We start from the raw sequence: 22,500 nt of genomic DNA on the forward strand, positions 1-22,500 counted from the left end.
GGCGAGGGGCTTGGACTTCCAGCAAGCGTGCATGAGCGTGTTGGATAGGAGTGAATGGAGACGAATGATACTTGGGACCTGACAATCTGTTGGAGTGTGAGCAGGGTAATATTTAGTGAAGGGATTCAGGGAAACCGGTTATTTTCATATAGTCGGACTTCGAGTCCTGGAAATGGGAAGTACAATGCCTGCACTTTAAAGGAGTGGTTTGGGATATTGGCAGTTTGGAGGGATATGTTGTGTATCTTTATACGTATATGCTTCTAAACTGTTGTATTCTGAGCACCTCTGCAAAAGCAGTGATAATGTGTGAGTGTGGTGAAAGTGTTGAATGATGATGAAAGTATTTTCTTTTTGGGGATTTTCTTTCTGTTGAGTAGACTTCAGGATGTACATGTTTATAGAGGGGCCACAGATATATCAGATCACTTTCTAGTTGTAGCTACACTGAGAGTAAAAGGTAGATGGTATACAAGGAGAATAGAAGCATCAGGGAAGAGAGAGGTGATGGTTTATAAACTAAAAGAGGAGGCAGTTAGGGTAAGATATAAACAGCTATTGGAGGATAGATGGGCAAATGAGAGCATAGGCAATGGGGTCGAAGAGGTATGGGGTAGGTTTAAAAATGTAGTGTTAGAGTGTTCAGCAGAAGTTTGTGGTTACAGGAAAGTGGGTGCGGGAGGGAAGAGGAGCGATTGGTGGAATGATGATGTAAAGAGAGTAGTAAGGGAGAAAAAGTTAGCATATGAGAAGTTTTTACAAAGTAGAAGTGATGCAAGGAGGGAAGAGTATATGGAGAAAAAGAGAGAGGTTAAGAGAGTGGTGAAGCAATGTAAAAAGAGAGCAAATGAGAGAGTGGGTGAGATGTTATCAACAAATTTTGTTGAAAATAAGAAAAAGTTTTGGAGTGAGATTAACAAGTTAAGGAAGCCTAGAGAACAAATGGATTTGTCAGTTAAAAATAGGAGAGGAGAGTTATTAAATGGAGAGTTAGAGGTATTGGGAAGATGGAGGGAATATTTTGAGGAATTGTTAAATGTTGATGAAGATAGGGAAGCTGTGATTTCGTGTATAGGGCAAGGAGGAATAACATCTTGCAGGAGTGAGGAAGAGCCAGTTGTGAGTGTGGAGGAAGTTCGTGAGGCAGTAGGTAAAATGAAAGGGGGTAAGGCAGCCGGGATTGATGGGATAAAGATAGAAATGTTAAAAGCAGGTGGGGATATAGTTTTGGAGTGGTTGGTGCAATTATTTAATAAATGTATGGAAGAGGGTAAGGTACCTAGGGATTGGCAGAGAGCATGCATAGTTCCTTTGTATAAAGGCAAAGGGGATAAAAGAGAGTGCAAAAATTATAGGGGGATAAGTCTGTTGAGTATACCTGGTAAAGTGTATGGTAGAGTTATTATTGAAAGAATTAAGAGTAAGACGGAGAATAGGATAGCAGATGAACAAGGAGGCTTTAGGAAAGGTAGGGGGTGTGTGGACCAGGTGTTTACAGTGAAACATATAAGTGAACAGTATTTAGATAAGGCTAAAGAGGTCTTTGTGGCATTTATGGATTTGGAAAAGGCATATGACAGGGTGGAACTAGTCTTATTGCAAACCTTTGCACTTTCTCTAGTTTCTTTACGTGCTTGGCTAGGTGTGGGTTCCAAACTGGTGCCGCATACTCCAATATGGGCCTAACGTACACAGTGTACAGGGTCCTGAACGATTCCTTATTAAGATGTCGGAATGCTGTTCTGAGGTTTGCTAGGCGCCCATATGCTGCAGCAGATATTTGGTCGATGTGCGCTTCAGGAGCTGTGCCTGGTGTTATACTCACCCCAAGATCTTTTTCTTTGAGTGAGGTTTGTAGTCTCTGGCCCTCTAGACTGTACTCTGTCTGCGGTCTTCTTTGCCCTTCTTCAATCTTCATGACTTTGCACTTGGTGGGGTTGAACTCCAGGAGCCAATTGCTGGATCAGGTCTGCAGCCTGTCCAGATTCCTGTGTAGTTCTGCCTGGTCTTCGATCGAATGAATTCTTCTCATCAACTTCACCTCATCTGAAAACAGGGACACTTCGAAGTTTATTCCTTCCGTCATGTCGTTCACAAATACCAGAAACAGCACTGGTCCTAGGACTGACCCCTGTGGGACCCCGCTGGTCACAGGTGCCCACTCTGACACCTCGCCACGTACCATGACTCGCTGCTGTCTTCCTGACAAGTATTCCCTGATCCATTGTAGTGCCTTCCCTGTTATCCCTGCTTGGTCCTCCAGTTTTTGCACTAATCTCTTGTGTGGAACTGTGTCAAATGCCTTCTTGCAGTCCAAGAAAATGCAATCCACCCACCCCTCTCTCTCTCTTGTCTTACTGCTGTCACCACGTCATAGAACTCCAGTAGGTTTGTGACACAGGATTTCCCGTCCCTGAAACCATGATGGCTGCTGTTGATGAGATCATTCCTTTCTAGGTGTTCCACCACACTTCTCCTGATAATCTTCTCCATGACTTTGCATACTATACATGTCAGTGACACTGGTCTGTAGTTTAGTGCTTCATGTCTGTCTCCTTTTTTAAAGATTGGGACTACATTTGCTGTCTTCCATGCTTCAGGCAATCTCCCTGTTTTGATAGACGTATTGAATATTGTTGTTACGGGTACACAAAGCGCCTCTGCTCCCTCTCTCAGGACCCATGGAGAGAGGTTATCCGGCCTCATTGCCTTTGAGATATCTAGCTCACTCAGAAGCCTCTTCACTTCTTCCTCGGTTGTGTGTACTATGTCCAGCACTTGGTGGTGTGCCCCACCTCTCCATCTTTCTGACAACTAGAAATGACTTCACAGTCATTTCTTGTTGTCTCTCCTTCCTTCCTTAGCCTGATTACCTGGTCCTTGACTGTTGTTTTCCTCCTGATGTGGCTGTATAACAGCTTCGGGTCAGATTTGGCTTTCGCTGCTATGTCGTTTTCATATTGTCGTTGGGCCTCCCTTCTTATCTGCGCATATTCATTTTTGGCTCTATGACTGCTCTCCTTATTCTCCTGGGTCCTTTGCCTTCTATATCTCTTCCATTCCCTAGCACACTTGGTTTTTGCCTCCCTGCACCTTTGGGTGAACCACGGGCTCATCCTGGCTTTTTCATTAATCCTGTTACCCTTGGGTACAAACCTCTCCTCAGCCTCCTTGCACATTGTTGCTACATATTCCATCATCTCATTAACTGGCTCCCCTGCCAGTTCTCTGTCCCACTAAACCCCATGGGAATATTCCTGTGAACGTGGGAATATTTTTGTGACCATGGGAATATTCTTGTGACCGTGGTAATATTCTTTTGACCGTGGGAAAATTCTAATGACTGTGGGAATAGTTTTGTGATTGTGGGAATATTCTTATGACCATGGGAATATTCTTCTAAACATGGTAGGATGTCTCTTATATCTTTGCCATGCTTTGTACTTAGCAGTAGCAGCCTCTCTACAACAAAAGCCAAACCAAGGCTGATCTGTAGGCTTCGTCACATATTACTGGTGAGAAATGTGTTATAGATTAACCCTTTGACTGTCGCAACCCCAAATCCTGAGGTGTGTCCTGGTGTCGCAAAATATTTGAAAAAAAATTTTTTTTTTCTTATGAAATGATAGAGAATCTTTTCCCGATGGTAATGACACCAAAAGTATGAAATTTGATGGAAAACTTACGAAATCTTGCTCTCACGAAGTTAGCGACCTTCACAATATTTACGAATCGGTGATTTCGCCCACTTTGAGCCTTATTTTCGGCTAATTCCATTGTTCCAATTGACCAAACTCATAGCTATTTCTTTTGAACTACATTTGTTCTATCGATTGAGTACAAGAAATTGCCCATTTACTGATTTCAACTACCCAATAAAGTGGTCAGAAATTGGCAATTTGGCCAATTTCATGCAAATTAAAAAAAAAATGCCTATTTCAAAATAGGGTCCAGAATGAACAATGCAGACATTCCTGGCTCAAAAATAACTTTTTTTGTTCATCAGTCATATCTCCAGGCCCCTCTGATATTATTCTTGCTTTCTATTTTGAATTTTTATTCAAGCAAAAAATAGAAGATTTACTGTTATGCAGACTACTGCAATATTGTAATAATTGTATAAATAATATCAACCCATTCATGACTGAATATTAGAATGGCTAGTTGGACATTTATTGAACAATGATTTTTGCCAATTTGTTTACTCTTGAACATTGGCAAAAATCAATCATTTCCCATACTTTGAGCTCCATTTCAAGGTTCTTTTCATAGTAAAACCAATCAAAATCACCTCCATTTCTATAATATGTTTTCCATTCTATCAAATGTGACTACGAAAAGAAGAATATAACCATAAAAACTATACGAAAATGCACCTCAAAGTCAGCATTTTAATCCAAAAACACGGTTGGAGTTTTTTTTTTTTTTTCTCATTATGCACTGTGCACACTGACCACACAGACTCATTCTCTCACATGTGGGCCTACCAGCTTTCTCCCACTTGATTTGAAGCCACTGTAATTTTTGAGTATATGTACGTCAGACACATTGGCTCGTAAAGGTTAGGGATGTGTCCAGTGAAGGCTTTCACTTGGTTGTCAGCATCCCCTTGCAGAAGAGCATTCCAATCGTTGGTGGCGTGCTCAGAGCAAAGGGCTGGCCAATTACCTCTTTCCCATAGCCAGGTTGTGCTTGTGGATTCCTCACCTCGCTCTGTTGGGATCTTATGTGCCGTAAAAACAGCCTTGTGGTCAGATGATCCAACGTAGCTGAGGGGTTGACAAGTGACTATATCTTCTACCAGATCACTCACTACTGGGTCAAGGGAGGAACCAAAGATGTGAGTAAGGAAATCAACAACGTTTCTCATGTCAAATACTGCAAGAAAGTCATCAAAGTTCCTTGGTATAAGGTGTTGGTTGAGGTCACCAACAATTATGATATGTTGACAGTTGTGTTGCAGCAGAAGGGAGTCCACTTTTTCCATTAGAAAGTTGATGGGATCTGCATGTTGCCACTGAGGTCTGTACATTGCACATGCTAGTACAGAGGTACAGTGGACCCCCGGTTCGCGATGCTATCAGTATCCGATATATCCGGTAACCGATGCATTATATCGCAGAAAATTTGCCTCGCTTCCCGATACAAAACCCGGTATGTGATGTGGTTCATACGAGATGTGTCCATGTGTGGCCTGAACTGCCCCGTGTGTGCCAGTGTTTACAAGCCAGCCAGTGTGCGCGCATCTAAGGATACATTCGGTACATTCCATATTATCCATATTATCACTGTTTTTGGTGCCTGTTTTTGCAAAATAAGTCACCATGGGCAACAAGAAAGCTGCCAGTGCCAACCCTTTGAGACCAAGGGTGCTAATGACTTGAAATGAAGAAAGAGATAATTGCAAAGTAGGAAAGTGGAGTGCGTGTGTCGGAGCTGGTCAGGTTGTATAGTAAACCCCAGTCAACCATCTCTACTACAGTGAGCAAGAAAACAGCAATCAAGGAAGCTGTTCTTGCAAAAGGTCCAACTGTGATTACGAAACAGCGACCACAAGTGTTAGAAAATGTTGAGAGACTGTTATTGGTGTGGATAAATGAAAAACAGATAGCAGGAGATAGCATCTCTCAAGCAATCATTTGTGAAAAGGCTAGGCAGTTGCATGACGATTTGGTCAAAAAATTGCCTGCAACTAGTGTTGATGTGAGTGAATTTAAGGCCAGCAAAGGTTGGTTTGAAAGATTTAAGAATCGTAGTGGTATACATAGTGTGATTAGGCATGGTGAGGCTGCCAGTTCAGACCACAAAGCGGCTGAAAAATATGTGCATGAATTCAAGGAGTACATAGAGGCTGAAGGATTGAAACCTGAACAAGTGTTTAATTGTGACGAAACAGGCCTGTTTTGGGAGAAATTACCAAGCAGGACCTACATTACTCAGGAGGAAAAGGCACTCCCAGGACATAAGTCTATGAAAGACAGGCTTACTCTGTTGATGTGTTCCAATGCTAGTGGTGATTGCAAAGTGAAGCCTTTATTGGTGTATCACTCAGAAACTCCCAGAGCGTTCAGGCAAAAGAATGTCCTCAAGGCTAATTTGTGTGTGCTGTGGAGGGCAAACAGTAAGGCATGGGTCACTAGGGACTTTTTCAATGACTGGTTACACCATGCATTTGCCCCCAGTGTGAAAAATTATCTAATTGAAAAGGAATTAGACCTTAAGTGCCTCCTGGTATTAGACAATGCCCCTGGTCATCCTACAGACTTGTCAGAGCGATTTTGTGGGGACATGAGTTTCATTAAGGTGAAGTTTTTGCCTCCTAATACCACTCCTCTCCTGCAGCCCATGGACCAGCAGGTCATTTCCAACTTCAAGAAACTGTACACAAAAGCTATGTTTGAAAGGTGCTTTGAAGTGACCACAGAAACTCAATTGACTCTAAAGGAGTTTTGGAAGGATCACTTTACTATCCTCAGTTGTGTAAAACTTATAGGTTAGGCTTGGGAGGGAGTGACTAAGAGGACCTTGAACTCTGCCTGGAAAAGATTGTGGCCAGAATGTGTAGACAAAAGGGATGCCGAAGGGTTTGAGGCTAACCCTGAGAAGCCTATGCCAGTTGAGGAATCCATTGTGGCATTGGGGAAGTCCTTGGGGTTGGAGGTTAGTGGGGAGGATGTGGAAGAGTTGGTGGAGGAGGACAATGAAGAACTAACCACTGATGAGCTGCTAGATCAACTTCAACAGCAAGAGGCCACACCTGAGGAAATTGCTTCGGAGGAGGGGAGAGAGAAATTGAAGAAGTTGCCTACTTCAAAGATTAAGGAAATCTGTGCAAAGTGGCTTGAAGTGCAAACCTTCATGGATGCAAATTACCCTCAGACAGCTATTGCAAGCCGTGCTGGTGACTATTACACTGACAATGTTGTGAACCACTTTAGGAAAGTCATAAAGGAACGAGAGGTACAGGCCTCTAAGGACAGATATGTTGTGCGACAGAGGTCCAGTGACTCTCAACCTGGTCCTAGTGGCATTAAAAGAAGAAGGGAAGTAACCCCGGAAAAGGACTTGCTACCTCAAGTCCTAATGGAGGGGGATTCCCCTTCTAAATGCTAACCCCATCCACACTCTCCCCTCCCATCCCATCAATCATCACCAGATCTTCATTAAAGGTAAGTGTCAATTATTCTTTCGTTATTTATTGTTATTTATTGTTATTGTTGTTATTGTAATTACTATTCTATTGCATTAAACTTAACATTTCATGTGGTAAAAGTTTTTTTTTTTTCATACTTTTGGGTGTCTTGCACGGATTAATTTGATTTCCATATTTCTTATGGGGAAAATTGATTCGCTTTCCGATATTTTTGGTTTACGATGAGCTCTCAGGAACGGATTAGTATCGTGAACCGGGGGTCCACTGTACTAGTCTTTTTGCATAGCTTGAAGAACATCATTTCAAGATGAGTAGGGGTGGCAACATCGATGTACTGGGCATGTACGCTTTTAGAGAATCACACAGCAACACCACCTCCTTGCCCTTGCCTGTCTCTTCTCATCCATGAGGTGTAGCCAGCAATTCTTGCAAAATTTTCTGGAGTCCTGTCATCCAAAAATGTTTCAACAACAGCTATCATGTCGTGACGTCGAGTGTTCACAAAACTATGTGTGAGCTCTCCAACATTAGTAATGAAACCTCTAATGTTGGCTGACAGGATGCTGATAGACTGGCTCCTCATGATGATGTGGTCAGCTTGAGGTGGTGGGTGTGTAGGGCATGTAAGGTGCCTGCCCTTGAGAGAGGTAGGGTACTGAGGCAGCTGCAGGGATGTTGGTCTGTGGTCTTGTATACGGCACAATACCACCTGCTGGGCTGGGATAGGAGTAGCTGAGTGGGTGACGTGTGAGAGTGTTCACCAATTCAGAGATCCTGCTGGTTTGTTCTGAGAACAGGTCTTTAAACAGGTGGTCCTGTCTGTCAAGTTCCTTTTTCTTCCAACACTGGTCCTCCTATGTCCTTTCTTGTAGCAGTAATTGCACCTGGTATCTCGCAGGCAGTTGTTGGCGGTGTGCCTCTTCCGGTGACAGCGAGAGCACAGCCTAGGTGCCTGGGAGGGTGGACTATGATTTGTTGCACCTCCTGTGTTTTGCAGATTTGTCCTCAGGTTCTGCCGCTGGAACTGTGTTAGTGGAGGGTGAGACGGCTGTAGATGTCTTCCTCCTCCACGTCTTCTTCCACGTCCTCTGCCCCGTCCTCTACCAGTTCTGACAGATGTGTCCCTGCTGTTCGTACTTTGGTGCAGTAGGTGATCAGGTGAAGTGATAGTTCCCTGATTATTAACTGCACCAATCTCTGGTGGAGAAAATCCTGACTCAGAACTTGCTGATGAAGCACTGCTGCCAGATTCTGGAATAGTGTCAGCAGGTGTGCTGACAGGTGTAGGATCAGAGATGGTATGTGCACTGTCAAGTGGACTGGCAGTGGCTGAAGCAGAGATGTCAGGTGTAGGAGAATTAACAGAGCCAAGGCTTCCCTCGTTGCTGGGAAGAGGATTTGTTCCCTCTGTGGTGGTCAGAGGAATTGTGTTAGAATTCCCAAAGGTAGTGTTTTGAACTTTGTCAGTCTGTGGGACCTTAGCGATGACAGAATTCCACCAGTTATTTACCCCTGAGTTAAGCTTTGTGTGGGACTTCCAGTCTTTGTCAATAGTGTCACCATCAGCTGAGCAGCTTACATCACTTGATGTAGGCTTGCACTGACCTTCTACAATAGCTTGGAGGTTATCTAATGATTTGAGGAGCTCATGAAGTGCTTCCCTGTGATGGATTATCTTAGCTGCAACTTTACAACACAGCCCAAGAGAGCAGTCTTGATCTTTGGACAGAAATCCGTGAGGTAGGACTTCTGAACCTTCCTCCTGTAGCTCCAGGCTTGTATCCACATATACCACAGGATTATAGATATCCTTCAATTTTCTGAAATTTTCAACCTGGCTGCAACAAAATTCTTCTTCTGGAATGCAATCTGTGTGGCAGTAGTTGGAACAAGTAGGTTCCTTACATCTAAGAAGAATTTTGTCCCTTGTGGTATACCCACAAGCACTGCAGTAACTACTGGGACAGTAGCCAGATAGCGTAGATATTCTTGCTATTTTGCGATGTGAAGTCATTCCAGAGGAGGCTTGTAGGTTTGCAATGAAATTCACAGGAGAGAGAGGGTGGGTGGTGGTATCGTGGGTGGGGTGGAGTATCGTGGGTGGGGGTGTTTATAGCGGGGTGGGTAGTGAGGGCGGCAGTGGGCTGATGAGCTGGAAGTGTTGCCTTCTCACTATCACTTAATAAACACTGTTTATGCTATCCACTTTTCCACTAAAGGAAGATGTTACACAAATCATTATGTTGCATTGTACCAGTCGCGTTGTTATAAAGCACCAGATGCTAGTACATAGCACAAAAGACATGTAATATTAGATGCTCACTGTGAAGGCAGTAGTGACGTCACTCCTAAGGCCTGCTGCTGTCCCCTCACTCACACCATATCTTCACCATACCACACTTAAATGTCACTGATATTGCTTATATTCACTTCAGTGGAGGAGTTGGCTTACTTGTACTATTGTGTTGTAGGTAGTACTTCGTCACTGAACAGTTTTTATCCTCACCAACCCTCGTATTTAAGTAATATTAAAAAAGTTTCCTAGGTAGTAGGTTGGTAGACAGCAGCCGCCAAGAGAGGTACTACCGTCCTGCCAAGTGAGTGTAAAACGGTAACCTGTAATGGTAGGATTGCTGGTGTCCATTTTTCTGTCTCATAAACATGCAAGGTTTGAGGTACGTCTTGCTACTTCTACTTACACTTAGGTCACACTACACATACATGTACAAGCATATGTGTATATACACACACCCCTCTGGGTTTTCTTACTAGTTCTTGTTCTTGTTTATTTCCTCTTACCTCCATGGGGAAGTGGAACAGAATTCTTCCTCCGTGAGCCATGCGTGTTGTAAGAGGTGACTAAAATGCTGGGAGCAAGGGGCTAGTAACCTCTTCTCCTGTATATATTACTAAATGTAAAAGGAGAAACTTTCGTTTTTCCTTTTGGGCCACCCTGCCTTGGTGGGATACGGCCAGTGTGTTGAAAGAAAGATTAAGAAAGTTTGTGGAGCACACTGTGACACGTCCCCCCCCCCCCTGCTCTCTCTCTATCTCCCTTTTTTTTTTTTTTTTTTTTTTTTTTTTTTTTACACAGGGTTTGACAAGGTTAAGGATCCCTAGCTTTATTGACAGCTATTTACAGGTTAAGGATTCCTAACTTTATTGGCAAGCTAAGAGCTGTTACCTACATCAGCTCATTTGAAAGCATTTTTATTGTTATGAGACATACAAGTAGGGAACAGGATGAAGTTGGAGCCATCTGTGGGCCAGCATTTTCATTTGATCAACTGACGTTATCTCGTTGACATCATTATGCTGTACGAATGTGTTCCATACTCGAGTCATCCTGGGTATGTATGATCTCAGATGGAGTGATGTTCTGGAGAAGGGTACAGCCAGAGTGAAGTTGCTGCTTTCTGCCCGTCTTGTGGCATAAAAGCTTGTTTCACACTGTCCTCGAAGTGGATCCAAGTGTGGTAGTTTGACAATATTGGCCTTGTACATAACAGTAAGGCCACCCACATCCCTCCTATGTTGAAGGCTCTGCTGAAATGACAGATCTATCCAGGATGGGTCCAGGCGAGAGATGAGACGTCTTGCTCTGTTCTCTACTCTGTCAAGCAGTCGCAGATGAGAGGGGGGACAGGCAAACCAAGAAAGTGGAGCATACTCAAGGTGTGAGCGTACTTGTGCCTCGTACAGGATCTTGCAACCCCTACTGTCAAGCAGGTGCGAGATACGGCGAAGTGCTGTAAGCTTCCTGGCTGCCTTGTTTGCAAGATTTACAACATGGTTCTTCATGGTTAGTTTGGAGTCAAATTTCACCCCAAGGATATCAACTTCTTCTCCAGGTGCCAACATCGTCCCATTCATCCTTACTACTGCACCAGCATTACCATCATGGTGCCTAGAGATGATCATCATTTGCGTTTTCTCAGGTGCAAATGTTACTTGCCATCTATTTCCCCAAGCTGATATAGCTCTCAGCTGGTGATTGATGTAGCTTAGAGCAGCTGGCATTTCTTCTCTTGGATAAGTGAATGTCAGTGTACAGTCGTCTGCATATGCATGTGATTCTGGGATGAGATGAAGAAGGTCGTTGAAGTAGACATTCCATAATAGTGGACCCAGCACACTTCCTTGTGGAACGCTTGCCCCAATAGGATGCCTTGCTGATTCCGTTCCATTGAGGACTACACTTAGAGATCTACCATGAAGGTAATCACTGAGGAGACATAGCGTAGAGCCTGCAATTCCCAGTGCTTGAAGTTTTGCTACGAGGCCCTGGTGCCACACCCGGTCGAAAGCGCCAGCAATGTCCAGTGCTACCACACAGCTGACTTTGGATTCATCCAGTGACTGGTGCCACTTAGTGGAGAGGTTTAACAACAGATCAGCAGCAGAGTAACCTTTCCTGAAGCCATATTGACGATCACAAAGTAGTGAGTGGTAGTCAAAAAAATCTGTCATTTGTCTTGAGATTATTGTCTCAAGGATCTTACCAGTGATTGACAGGAGTGACACTGGTCTGTAGTTGCTGATTTCTGCTCTGCTCTTCTTTTTGTGAACAGGGACTACATTTGCCTCTTTCCATGGAGAGGGCCATTTACACTGTACTAGGCAGTGCTGAAAGATGCGAGTTAGAGGTGCTGCTAGCTGGTCTGCACATCTTCTCAACAATCTTGGGCTCAACTTGTCTGGGCCCAGAGCCTTTTCTTGGTCAAGTGATTTAAGAAGGAAATGCACCTCCTCCTGCCTTATTGTCACCACTGACAGTTTTGACACAGTTCTTGCAGCTAGCCAAGGAGGGTCCCTTGCTGGATCAGGAACTTGCATTTTGGTAGCAAAGTGTTCAGCAAAGAGGTCCTCCTTCTCTTGACAACTAGTAGAGGTGGTCCCATCCTGTCGATTTAGAGGTGGAATAAGTTCATCAGGCAGATAACCTTGTCTGTCCTTGACCAGGGACCACCAGGTTTTGGAGCCTACCCTACCTGATGCTAACTTTCTTTTAGTGTCCACCTCCCATTTAGCAATGGCCCACTTTTGAACATCACCCATATGCCTACAGGCTTGCATGTGCAAGTTCCTGTTATAGGTGGTAGGATGTCTCTTATACCTTCGCCATGCTTTGTACTTAGCAGTAGCAGCCTCTCTACAACGAAAGCCAAACCAAGGCTGATCTGTAGGCTTTGTCACATATTGCCGGTGAGGAATGTGTTCTTGTTGCAGATTAAGGATGTGTCCAGTGAAGGCTTTCACTTGGTTGTCAACATCCCCCTGGAGAAGAGCATTCCAGTCGGTGGTGGCGAGCTCAGAGCAAAGGGCTGGCCAATTACCTCTTTCCCATAGCCAGGTTGTGCGTGTGGACTCCTCACCTCGTTCTGTTGGGATCTTAAGTGTGGTAAAAACAGCCTTGTGGTCAGACGATCCAACATAGCCGAGGGGTTGACAAGTGACTATGCCTTCTGCCAGATCACTCACTACTGGGTCAAGGGAGGAGCCAGAGATATGAGTAGGGAAATCAACAAAGTTTCTCATGTCAAACACTGCAAGAAGGTCATCAAAGTCCCTCTGTATAAGGTGCTGGTTGAGGTCACCAACAATTATAATATGTTGACAGTTGTGTTGTAGCAGAAGGGAGTCAATATTTTCCATTAGGAAGTTGACAGGGTCTGCGTGTTGCCACTGAGGTCTGTACATTGCACATGCTAGTACAGAGGTACTAGTGTTTATACAGAGCTTGAAGAACATCATTTCAAGATATGTAGGGGTGGCAACATCTATGTGTTGGGCATGAACACTTTTAGAGAAGCACACAGCAACACCACCTCCTTGCCCTTGCCTGTCTCTTCTCATCCATGAGGTGTAGCCAGCAATTCTTGCAAAATTTTCTGGAGTCCTGTCATCCAAAAATGTTTCAACAACAGCTATCATGTCGGGACGTCGAGTGTTCACAAAGCTATGTGTGAGCTCTCCAACATTAGTAATGAAACCTCTAATGTTGGCCGACAGGATGCTGATAGACTGGCTCCTCATGATGAAGTGGGCAGCTTGAGGTGGTGGGTGTGTAGGGAATGTAAGGTGCCTGCCCTTGAGAGAGGTAGGGTACTGAGGCAGCTGCAGGGATGTAGGTCTGTGGTCGTGTATAAGGCCCAATCCCACCTGCTGGGCTGGGATAGGAGTAGCTAAGTGGGTGACGTGTGAGAGTGTTCACCAATTCAGAGATCCTGCTGGTTTGTTCTGAGAACAGGTCTCTAAACAGGTGGCCCTGTCTGTCAAGTTCCTTTTTCTTCCGACACTGGTCCTCCTTATGTCCTTTCTTGTAGCAGTAATTACACCTGGTATCTCGCAGGCAGTTGTTGGCAGAGTGCCCCTTCCGGTGACAGCGAGAGCACAGCCTAGGTGCCTGGGAGGGTGGACTAGGATTTGTTGCACCTCCTGTGTTTCGCAGATTTGTCCTCAGATTCTGCCGCTGGAACTGTGTTAGTGGAGGGTGAGATGGCTGTAGATGTCTTCCTCCTCCACGTCCTCCTCCACGTCCTCTACCCCGTCCTCTACCAGTTCTGACAGATGTGTCCCTGCTGTTCGTACTTCGGCGCAGTAGGTGATCAGGTGCAGTGATAGTTCCCTGATCACTAACTGCATCGTTCTCTGGTGGAGAAGCTCCTGGCTCAGAACTTGCTGTCGAAGCACTACTACCAGATTCTAGAATAGTATCGGCAGGTGTGCTGACAGGTGTAGGATCAGAGATGGTAAGTGCACTGTCAAGTAGACTGGCAGTGGCTGAAGCAGAGATGTCAGGTGTAGGAGAATTAACAGATCCAAGGCTTCCCACGTTGCTGGGAAGAGGATTTGTTCCCTCTGTGGTGGTCAGAGGAATTGTGTTAGAATTCCCGAAGGTAGTGTTTTGAACTCTGTCAGTCTGTGGGACCTTAGCGATGACAGAATTCCACCAGTCGTTTACCCCTGAGTTAAGCTCAGTGTGGGACTTCCAGTCTTTGTCAATAGTGTCGCCATCAGCTGAGCAGCTTACGTCACTTGATGCAGGCTTGCACTGGCCTTCTACAATAGCTTGTAGGTTATCTAATGATTTGAGGAGCTCATGAAGTGCTTCCCTGTGATGGATTATCTTAGCTGCAACTTTACAACACAGCCCAAGAGGGCAGTCTTGATCTTTGGACAGGAGTCCCTGAGGTAGGACTTCTGAACCTTCCTCCTGTAGCTCCAGGCTTGTATCCACATATACCACAGGATTATGGATATCCTTAAATTTTCTGAAATTTTCAACCTGGCTGCAACAAAATTCTCCTTCTGGAATGCAATCTGTGTGGCAGTAGTTGGAACAAGTAGGCTCCTTACATCCAAGAAGATCTTTGTCCCTTGTGGTATACCCACAAACACTGCAGTATCTACTGGGACAATAGCCAGATAGCGTAGATAATCTTGCTATTTTGCGGTGTGAAGTCATCCCAGAGGAGGCTTGTAGGTTTGAAGTTCGCAGGAGAGAGAGAGGGTGGGTGGTGATGTCGTGGGTGGGGTGGAGTGTGGGTGGGTGGGGGTGTTTATAGCCGGGTGGTAGCGAGGGCGGGCGGCAGTGGGCTACTAGCTGGAAATGTTGCCTTCTCACTATCACTTAATAAACACTGTTTATGCTATCCACTTTTCCACTAAAGGAAGATGTTACACAAATCACTGTGTTGCATTGTACCAGCCACGTTGTTATAAAGCACCAGATGCTAGTACATAGCACAAAACACATATAATATTAGACGCTCACTCTGAAGGCAATAGTGAAGACACTCCTAAGGCCTGCCGCTGTCCCCTCACACCATGCCTTCACCATACAACACTTAATATCACTGATATTGCTTATATTCACTTCAGTGCAGGAGTTGGCTTTCTTGTACTAATGTGTTGTAAGTAGTACTACGTCACTGAACAGTTTTTATCCTCACCAACCCTCGTATTCAAGTAATATTAAGAAAGTTTGTGGATCTCTCTCTCTCTCTCTGTCTCTCTGTCTCTCTGTCTCTCTCTCTGTCTCTCTCTCTCTGTCTCTCTCTGTCTCTCTCTCTCTGTCTCTCTCTCTCTCTCTCTCTCTCTCTCTCTCTCTCTCTCTCTCTCTCTCTCTCTCTCTCTCTCTCTCTGTCTCTCTCTCTCTCTGTCTCTCTGTCTCTGTCTCTGTCTGTCTGTCTCTGTCTCTCTCTGTCTCTGTCTGTCTCTCTCTGTCTCTCTCTGTCTGTCTGTCTCTCTGTCTCTCTCTCTCTGAGATTGCCTCTCATACCCCAAAGCACTTTCTGACCCCTGTGAGTTTGGTTCCCCCCATCCCCTATAAAATAATGTCAGTGCTGTGGCACCAAGCCTTTTATCATTCATAACAGAGCAGTCTCATTTTTATAAATTAAGATCTTCGGTTAGTCATAATTTTTCCTCTTATTTCTAGGTTGGACTTATTCCAAAGAATTATGTGCAAGAGCTTCACGAAGTGGTAGACACTCGAGCATCTCGATCTCGAGAGCCATCTCAGACCCGGCAGCTTCCCCCACCAGGACCCAGCAACAGTGCTCACCCTCCTGCCACTAATGGTGGTTCTCACACTGCAGATTCACATCTTGCACAGGTTTGTCTCTGTATACAGGTATGAATTTTTAACATATTTACTGTCTCTGGGAAAATGTTTTAATTATGACCTTCAGCTGTACAAATTAATGCTAATTTAGACTATATTAAAAGCTTCAAAACATTTAAAAAAGCAATTCTTCTTGGGAGCCTGGTGGCCCACTTGGAAGACAGTACATAGCTGCATCTAGTATTTGGTTGAAGTAAAGCTCCATTGGTAGCTTACCATAAACATTACATTCATATTTTGCAAATGAATCATAGCAAGCAAGCTATCTTATGTAGTCTCCAGCTTAACCCCTTCGGTGTCATTCTTGTTATATAACAGATCTGAAGCCAGTGACAGTCCCATAGTACAATGCCATGAGCTCACCTCACTCAGATAAGCGGTAAATTCGGGCCTAGATATGAGAGAATGGGTCAGTATGGTGGAGCACAGCGCATAGAAAAAACTGCGGCCATGTTTTTGGTTCAAGTGATTTTGCGGTGTATTTTTGTATGGTTGTTTTCCTTGTTTCTTTGTCTCATTTTTTCTTCTTCTCCCTCTTCCCCTTTCCTCTTTCCTTTTTTTGTCTTTCTTTTGTCGCATGTTTCTGTTCCTTCCTTATTTATTTCATCACTTCCCCTTCCCCCCACCTCTGTGCACTTGCTCTTCCTCTGTGGGCACCTAGCTCCCCTGCAGTGCTCCCCTTTCTTTATATTTGACTGGCAGCTGCTGCGGCGGCTGCTGCTGCTGATAATAATAATAATAATATTAATACTACTATTAATACTAATATTAATACTAATACTACTACTAATACTAATACTACTAATACTAATACTACTAATACTAATACTACTAATACTAATACTACTAATACTACTACTACTAATACTACTACTACTAGTACTACTACTACTAATACTACTACTACTACTAATACTACTACTAATACTACTACTAATACTAATACTAATATTAATACTAATGCTACTACTAATACTAATAATACTAATACTACTAATAGTACTAATACTAATACTACTAATACTAATACTACTACTACTAATACTAATACAGTGGACCCTTAACCAGCGATGGCATCGATTAACGATAAATCTGACTAGCGATACATTTTAACGCAAAAATTTTGCCTCAACTAGCGCTTAAAAACCCGACCAGCGCTATTCGGTCCATACGAGACGCGTCCACTTTGGCCTGAGCGCACTTCACTTGTCCCTTGGGTGCCAGTGTTTACAAGCCAGCCAGCCACCGCGGTCGCTTCCAAACATACAACAATTTGAACATTTCATATTATCACAGCCTTTGTAGTGATTGCACCTGCAAAATAAGTCACCATGGGCCCCAAGAAAGCTTCTAGTGCCAACCCTACAGCAAAAAGGGTGAGAATTACTATGGAGATGAAGAAAGAGATCATTGCTAAGTATGAAAGTGGAGTGCGTGTCTCTGAGCTGGTCAGGTTGTATAATAAACCCCAATCAACCATCGCTACTATTGTGGGTAAGAAAACGGCAATCAAGGAAGCTGTTCTTGCCAAAGGTGCAGCTGCTGCTGCACCACAGTCAGCTGTTGTTGTTGCTGCACCACCATCAGCTGTATTACTCGAAGATGTGGAGAGAATGTTGTTGGTGTGGCTTAACGTGAAACAATTACCGAGAAACCATTAACCCCAGAGGGTTAGCCACCCAGGATAACCCAAGAAAGTCAGTGCATCATCGAGGACCGTCTAACTTATTTCCATTGGGGGTCCTTAATCTTGTCCCCCAGGATGCGACCCACAACAGTTGACTAACACCCAGGTGAACAGGAAAAAATGCCTGGAACCAGTGCTCATATTGATGAGGTTAGTGGGGAGGATGTAGAAGAGTTGGTGGAGGAGGACAATGAAGAACAAACCACTGATGAGCTGCTAGATCATCTTCAACAGTAAGAGGCCACACCTGAGGAAACTGCTTCGGAGGAGGGGAGAGAGAAATTGAAGAAGTTGCCTACTTCAAAGATTAAGGAAATGTGTTCAATGTGGCTTAAAGTGCAAACCTTTTTTGATGAAAATCACCCTCACACAGCTATTGCAAGCCGTGCTGGTGACTATTACACTGACAATGTTGTGAAACGCTTTAGGATAAAGGAACGAGAGGTACAGGCCTCTATGGACAGATATATTGTGTGACAGAAGTCCAGTGACTCTGAAGCTGGTCCTAGTGGCATTAAAAGAACAAGGGAAGTAACCCCAGAATAAGACTTGCTACCTCAAGTGCTAATGGAAGGGGATTCCCCTTCTAAACACTAACAAGATCAACGGTCTCCCCTCCTCCCATCCCATCAATCATCACCAGATCTTCAATAAAGGTAAGTGTCATGTAACTGTGCATGTCTTCTTCAGTTTGTGTGTATTAAAATTAATATTTCATGTGGTAAAAATTTTTTTTTTCAATACTTTGGGGTGTCTTGCATGGATTAATTTGATTTCCATTATTTCTTATGGGGAAAATTAACTTGACTAACGATTATTTCGATTAACGATGAGCTCTCAGGAACGGATTAATATCGCTGGTTGAGGGTCCACTGTACTACTACTACTAATACTAATACTACTAATACTACTAATACTACTACTACTACTAATACTACTAATACTACTAATACTACTAATACTACTAATACTAATAATACTAATACTACTACTAGTACTACTACTAGTACTACTACTAGTACTACTACTAGTACTACTACTAGTACTACTACTACTACGACCACCACCACCTCTTCCTGCCTATATATAGCCGTCCTGCTCCACTTCTGGTTAGTGTGACTTTGTAAATGGTCCAAGTCGGACCGAAACGTCGTTGTAAGCTCCTCTCTTCTATGTGCGGGTTATTTGTGTATGGCAGATGCGCTTTGCTGGTGGATACTGGACATCATAAACTGGTTGTGGTGGGGTGGTGGCTGATGCTCCGCTTTGTCCTTGAGCTGAGGAGTCAGCAGCATGGGTCCCAGCCTGGGCTGGTGAGTCATGCATGGCCATGGCACTAACATCACCACTACTACTATCACTACCAATACCACCACCTACTGATGCCTGTGGTCTGTCCATGCCAAGTGTAGTACATCATCCTCACTTTCACTGTCTATTCCTGGTGTAGGGCCACGGGATGTACTCCGTTCCCTGGGCACTGCATAGGGAACTACCCGAGTGCATGCGGTGGCGTATATACCGATGCTTCACTGGTGAATGTGATTCCTCACTATCACTATTCAAATGATCATCAAGAGCAATAAAATCACAGTCCACATCACTATCATCATCATTACTGAAGTCTGAAGCCTGGCCACATGAAAATATTTGTTTTCTCTTGCGACGAGGTACAACTGAAGGTGACTAAGACGTGCCCACACCTAAGGTAGAAGGTTGTGGATCGTCAGGATTTTCTGCACTATTTTCGATATCCTGGTCATTGCTTTCAGTCACTAATCGATCAAAGCCATGGAATTCTTCATTTCCACTTCCATCAGAGTCGGAACTATCAATTACGAAGAGGAGAGTCCCAATTTGCTTTGGAGTGAGAGCTGCCTTGAGGCGAGGCATGGTGAACAAAGGTAACTGAGGCAGCGTTCCCACAATGCCATGCGGGCACCTAGAATTTTTGTTTACAGTGCACACACCATGCAGACCCGTTCCCTCAGATGTAGGCCTACCAGCCTTCTCGTGCTAAATTTGACGCCGCTAGAATTTTGGCATAGATCTACAGTTCAGACCCTCAACGTATAGCCATAGATCTACGGCACGGACCCTGAGAGGGTTAATAAGTTGATATTGTAGCAGACAATAGAAATATATTTTAAACTATATTATTCATCTATACAGGTTATTTACATTTAACCCCAACTCTACTAGGGTGAGATTTACATATGCAGAATGGTTATCATTTCTGGGGGGATCAAACTCTGTTGCAATGGCTAATGCATGCCATGGTTGAGGCAGAACTGAATTGGTATTTACAAATGATACCTGAGGATTTCTCGATACTTGTCGTGTATGTAGGGAATAATGACATTCAGGTTGATTGTCTGACTGAGTATTAGAGGTAGGGTACAGAGTCAGGAGGATTGTCAGAGTCTGTCACATTAGCCTGGGTAGGATCATCATCATCATCGCATACTAACTTCATATGATCCAAATGCGATTCTTTATACTGACGAGTACTAACTTCTCTAATTTTATACTTATTGTCATTGATATGTTCAAATACTCGATAAGGACCAACAAACTTTTGATTGAGCTTAGGCATTGCAGATGTTTTGTTAAAGTTAGTCAGCATGACTCTCGAACCTACTTTAATTTTGGTTGGCTTTGCTCGAGTATTAGTGATTCTTGTAAATTCTGCTGTTGATTTATGAAGTGTTTCATGGATTCTTCTAAAAACACTTTGATTTAAGCTGGTACAAGTTGCTATGAAATCATCAGTGCTGTAATTTGTTTTCGGGTTAGAATATAACAATTCATAAGTCAAACGCTTGTCTACACTGTACATTGCATAATGTTGAGTGTCACCTATAGAAGCATTGTAAGCAGAATTTATGGCACACTGAACATCAGGTATAACTTCATCCCAAGTTTCACCATTAGGATTGATAGTGGCTTGTCCATTTCGTTAACCTATTACTGGCAGGATAGTGGGGAACAGTGGTAGATTTAGAGATCTTGTACAAGTTAAACAAATTTTCAAGAATCTCATTACAGAATTCACCTCCATTATCGGTTACTAGGGACTTAGGAGTGGTATGCCTGCAGATTGTACATTCTTTCAATGCTTTAGCTACTGTCTTGGCAGTCTTATCTGCAATAGGAACTAACTCACAATATCTGGTGAATGATCTACCATAGCACACAGATGTTTATTGCCCTGGATGGAAATTTGGAAGCCAACAGATCTAGCACACCTCTTTCCCATGGTTCACTAGTTGTTGGATACACCTGGATTGAAGTAGGACCATTAACATTGCATTTATATTGCATGCAGACACCACATTTCTTAAGGGATGGGTAAGCCTTTTTCCAGTTTCAGGAAATTAAAATTGAAAAATTATGGAAAAAAATGGTTTCTTACTGAAAAATAGTACAAAATTCTGGCAACATTTTGATGTAATCTGCTTGTTTCTAACATATTTCTAAGTATTTTTTTTTTCATTAAATGTATTGTTTTTTTGTTGCTACTGTCAGCAAAAATACATGTTGGTAATTAGTGTTTCTTTTTTCTCCAGAAATTACAATTTTTTTTATTGTTTCAATTGTAAATACTCTATATGGCATCTTCTGTCCTGGTTAGAGTGTGGAGTGTGGCGAGTCCCTTAGTAGCCTGCAGGCTGTCAACAAGCAAGGAGGAGTGCAACACGCTCAGATTTGGCATGCCATAACCATAGAGTTTCACACCAAACAAACTCAATAATAAATCAGAAATAAGTTATTGACATTGTAATCCCTCTCCTGCGATAAGTATTAATAGGATTGTCATGATTTTTGCAGACATTACTGAGGAATGATGGTTCTACAAACAACCAGGGTGGATTTGTGATACTGTTTACAGCTTTGTTTTTAATGATTTTTTTTTCTACACGCACAAAAAAAAATTGCTAGCTACAACATTTTTTTTTATGGAATCTATACTGATATTATTGCTCAACTGTCATGGGTCATTAATAATCTAGCCTTTATCTTTCATCTGATGTCAACTAGAGCATTGTACATCTTCCCAATTTAGTAAAAAAAGGAAAATCCTAGGACCCATAAATTGTGCAAAATTTATTTTTTTCTATCTAACTTGAAGGCTAACAATCAAAACAAACAAAGCCTATATGTTTTTTTATGCTGCTTAATCCACTGTCACAATCCCATTGAAATCTGACAAAAAAAAAATAGTTGGTGATTCTGCTCGCCCGTCCCTTAACATACTCTGAAATGTCAGTTGCCATACGAGGCCAAAAGTATTTCAATCTGGCTTCTTTTACTGAACAATCCATACCAGGGTGCGCAACACCTGGTACATCGTGGACTAGTTGAAAGGCTACATTCACTAGTGACGGTCTAATTACTAACTGGTATACCCATCTGCTAGGAGTACCCAGCTCGGCTGTGCAATACAGTAATTTGTGGTTCATGACAAAGTCACTGATGGGTGCTGGTGGCTTCACAGCCAAAATAAGATCTTCCTGGAGCAGGAATCGTATCACACCAGACCACATGGGATCTGTTCTTTGAGCATTCTTTACGTCTTCTGCACTGAATAGAGGGTTTGCAGTTACTATACAGTGGACCCCCAGTTAACGATATTTTTTCATTCCAGAAGTATGTTCAGGTGCCAGTACTGACCGAATTTGTTCCCATAAGGAATATTGTGAAGTAGATTAGTCCATTTCAGACCCCCAAACATACACGTACAAATGCACTTACATAAATACACTTACATAATTGGTCGCATTGGGAAGTGATCGTTAAGCGGGGGTCCACTGTACTAACATGTCGCAATAAAGCATCTGCGACTACATTTGACTTGCCAGGTAAGTGTTCAAAGGTAGGGTTGAACTCTTGGATGGTCAAGGACCATCTGGCTAACCTTCCAATCGGTTGTTTGTCCTGGAATAAAGGTATCAGTGGAGCATGATCTGTCAAGACATGAACAGAGTACTGATATATAATGTCTCGGAAGTGCTTTAAAGACCATACTAT

General features: G+C 43.3%; 1 protein-coding gene across 3 annotated transcripts in view; it reads left to right on the forward strand.

Annotated features, from left to right (window-relative positions):
- Positions 1-22,500, forward strand: part of LOC138852418 (SH2/SH3 adapter protein dreadlocks-like) — a 321,195-nt gene that overhangs the window by 228,768 nt on the left and 69,927 nt on the right. For all 3 annotated transcript variants that reach the window (XM_070083041.1, XM_070083042.1, XM_070083040.1), the window contains one exon: positions 15,597-15,773. In XM_070083041.1, coding sequence (XP_069939142.1) covers positions 15,597-15,773 — 177 coding nt within the window. The remainder of the gene's footprint in view (positions 1-15,596; positions 15,774-22,500) is intronic.

This window comes from Cherax quadricarinatus, chromosome 8 (assembly GCF_038502225.1).
Source record: "Cherax quadricarinatus isolate ZL_2023a chromosome 8, ASM3850222v1, whole genome shotgun sequence".
Lineage (NCBI taxonomy): Eukaryota > Metazoa > Arthropoda > Malacostraca > Decapoda > Parastacidae > Cherax > Cherax quadricarinatus.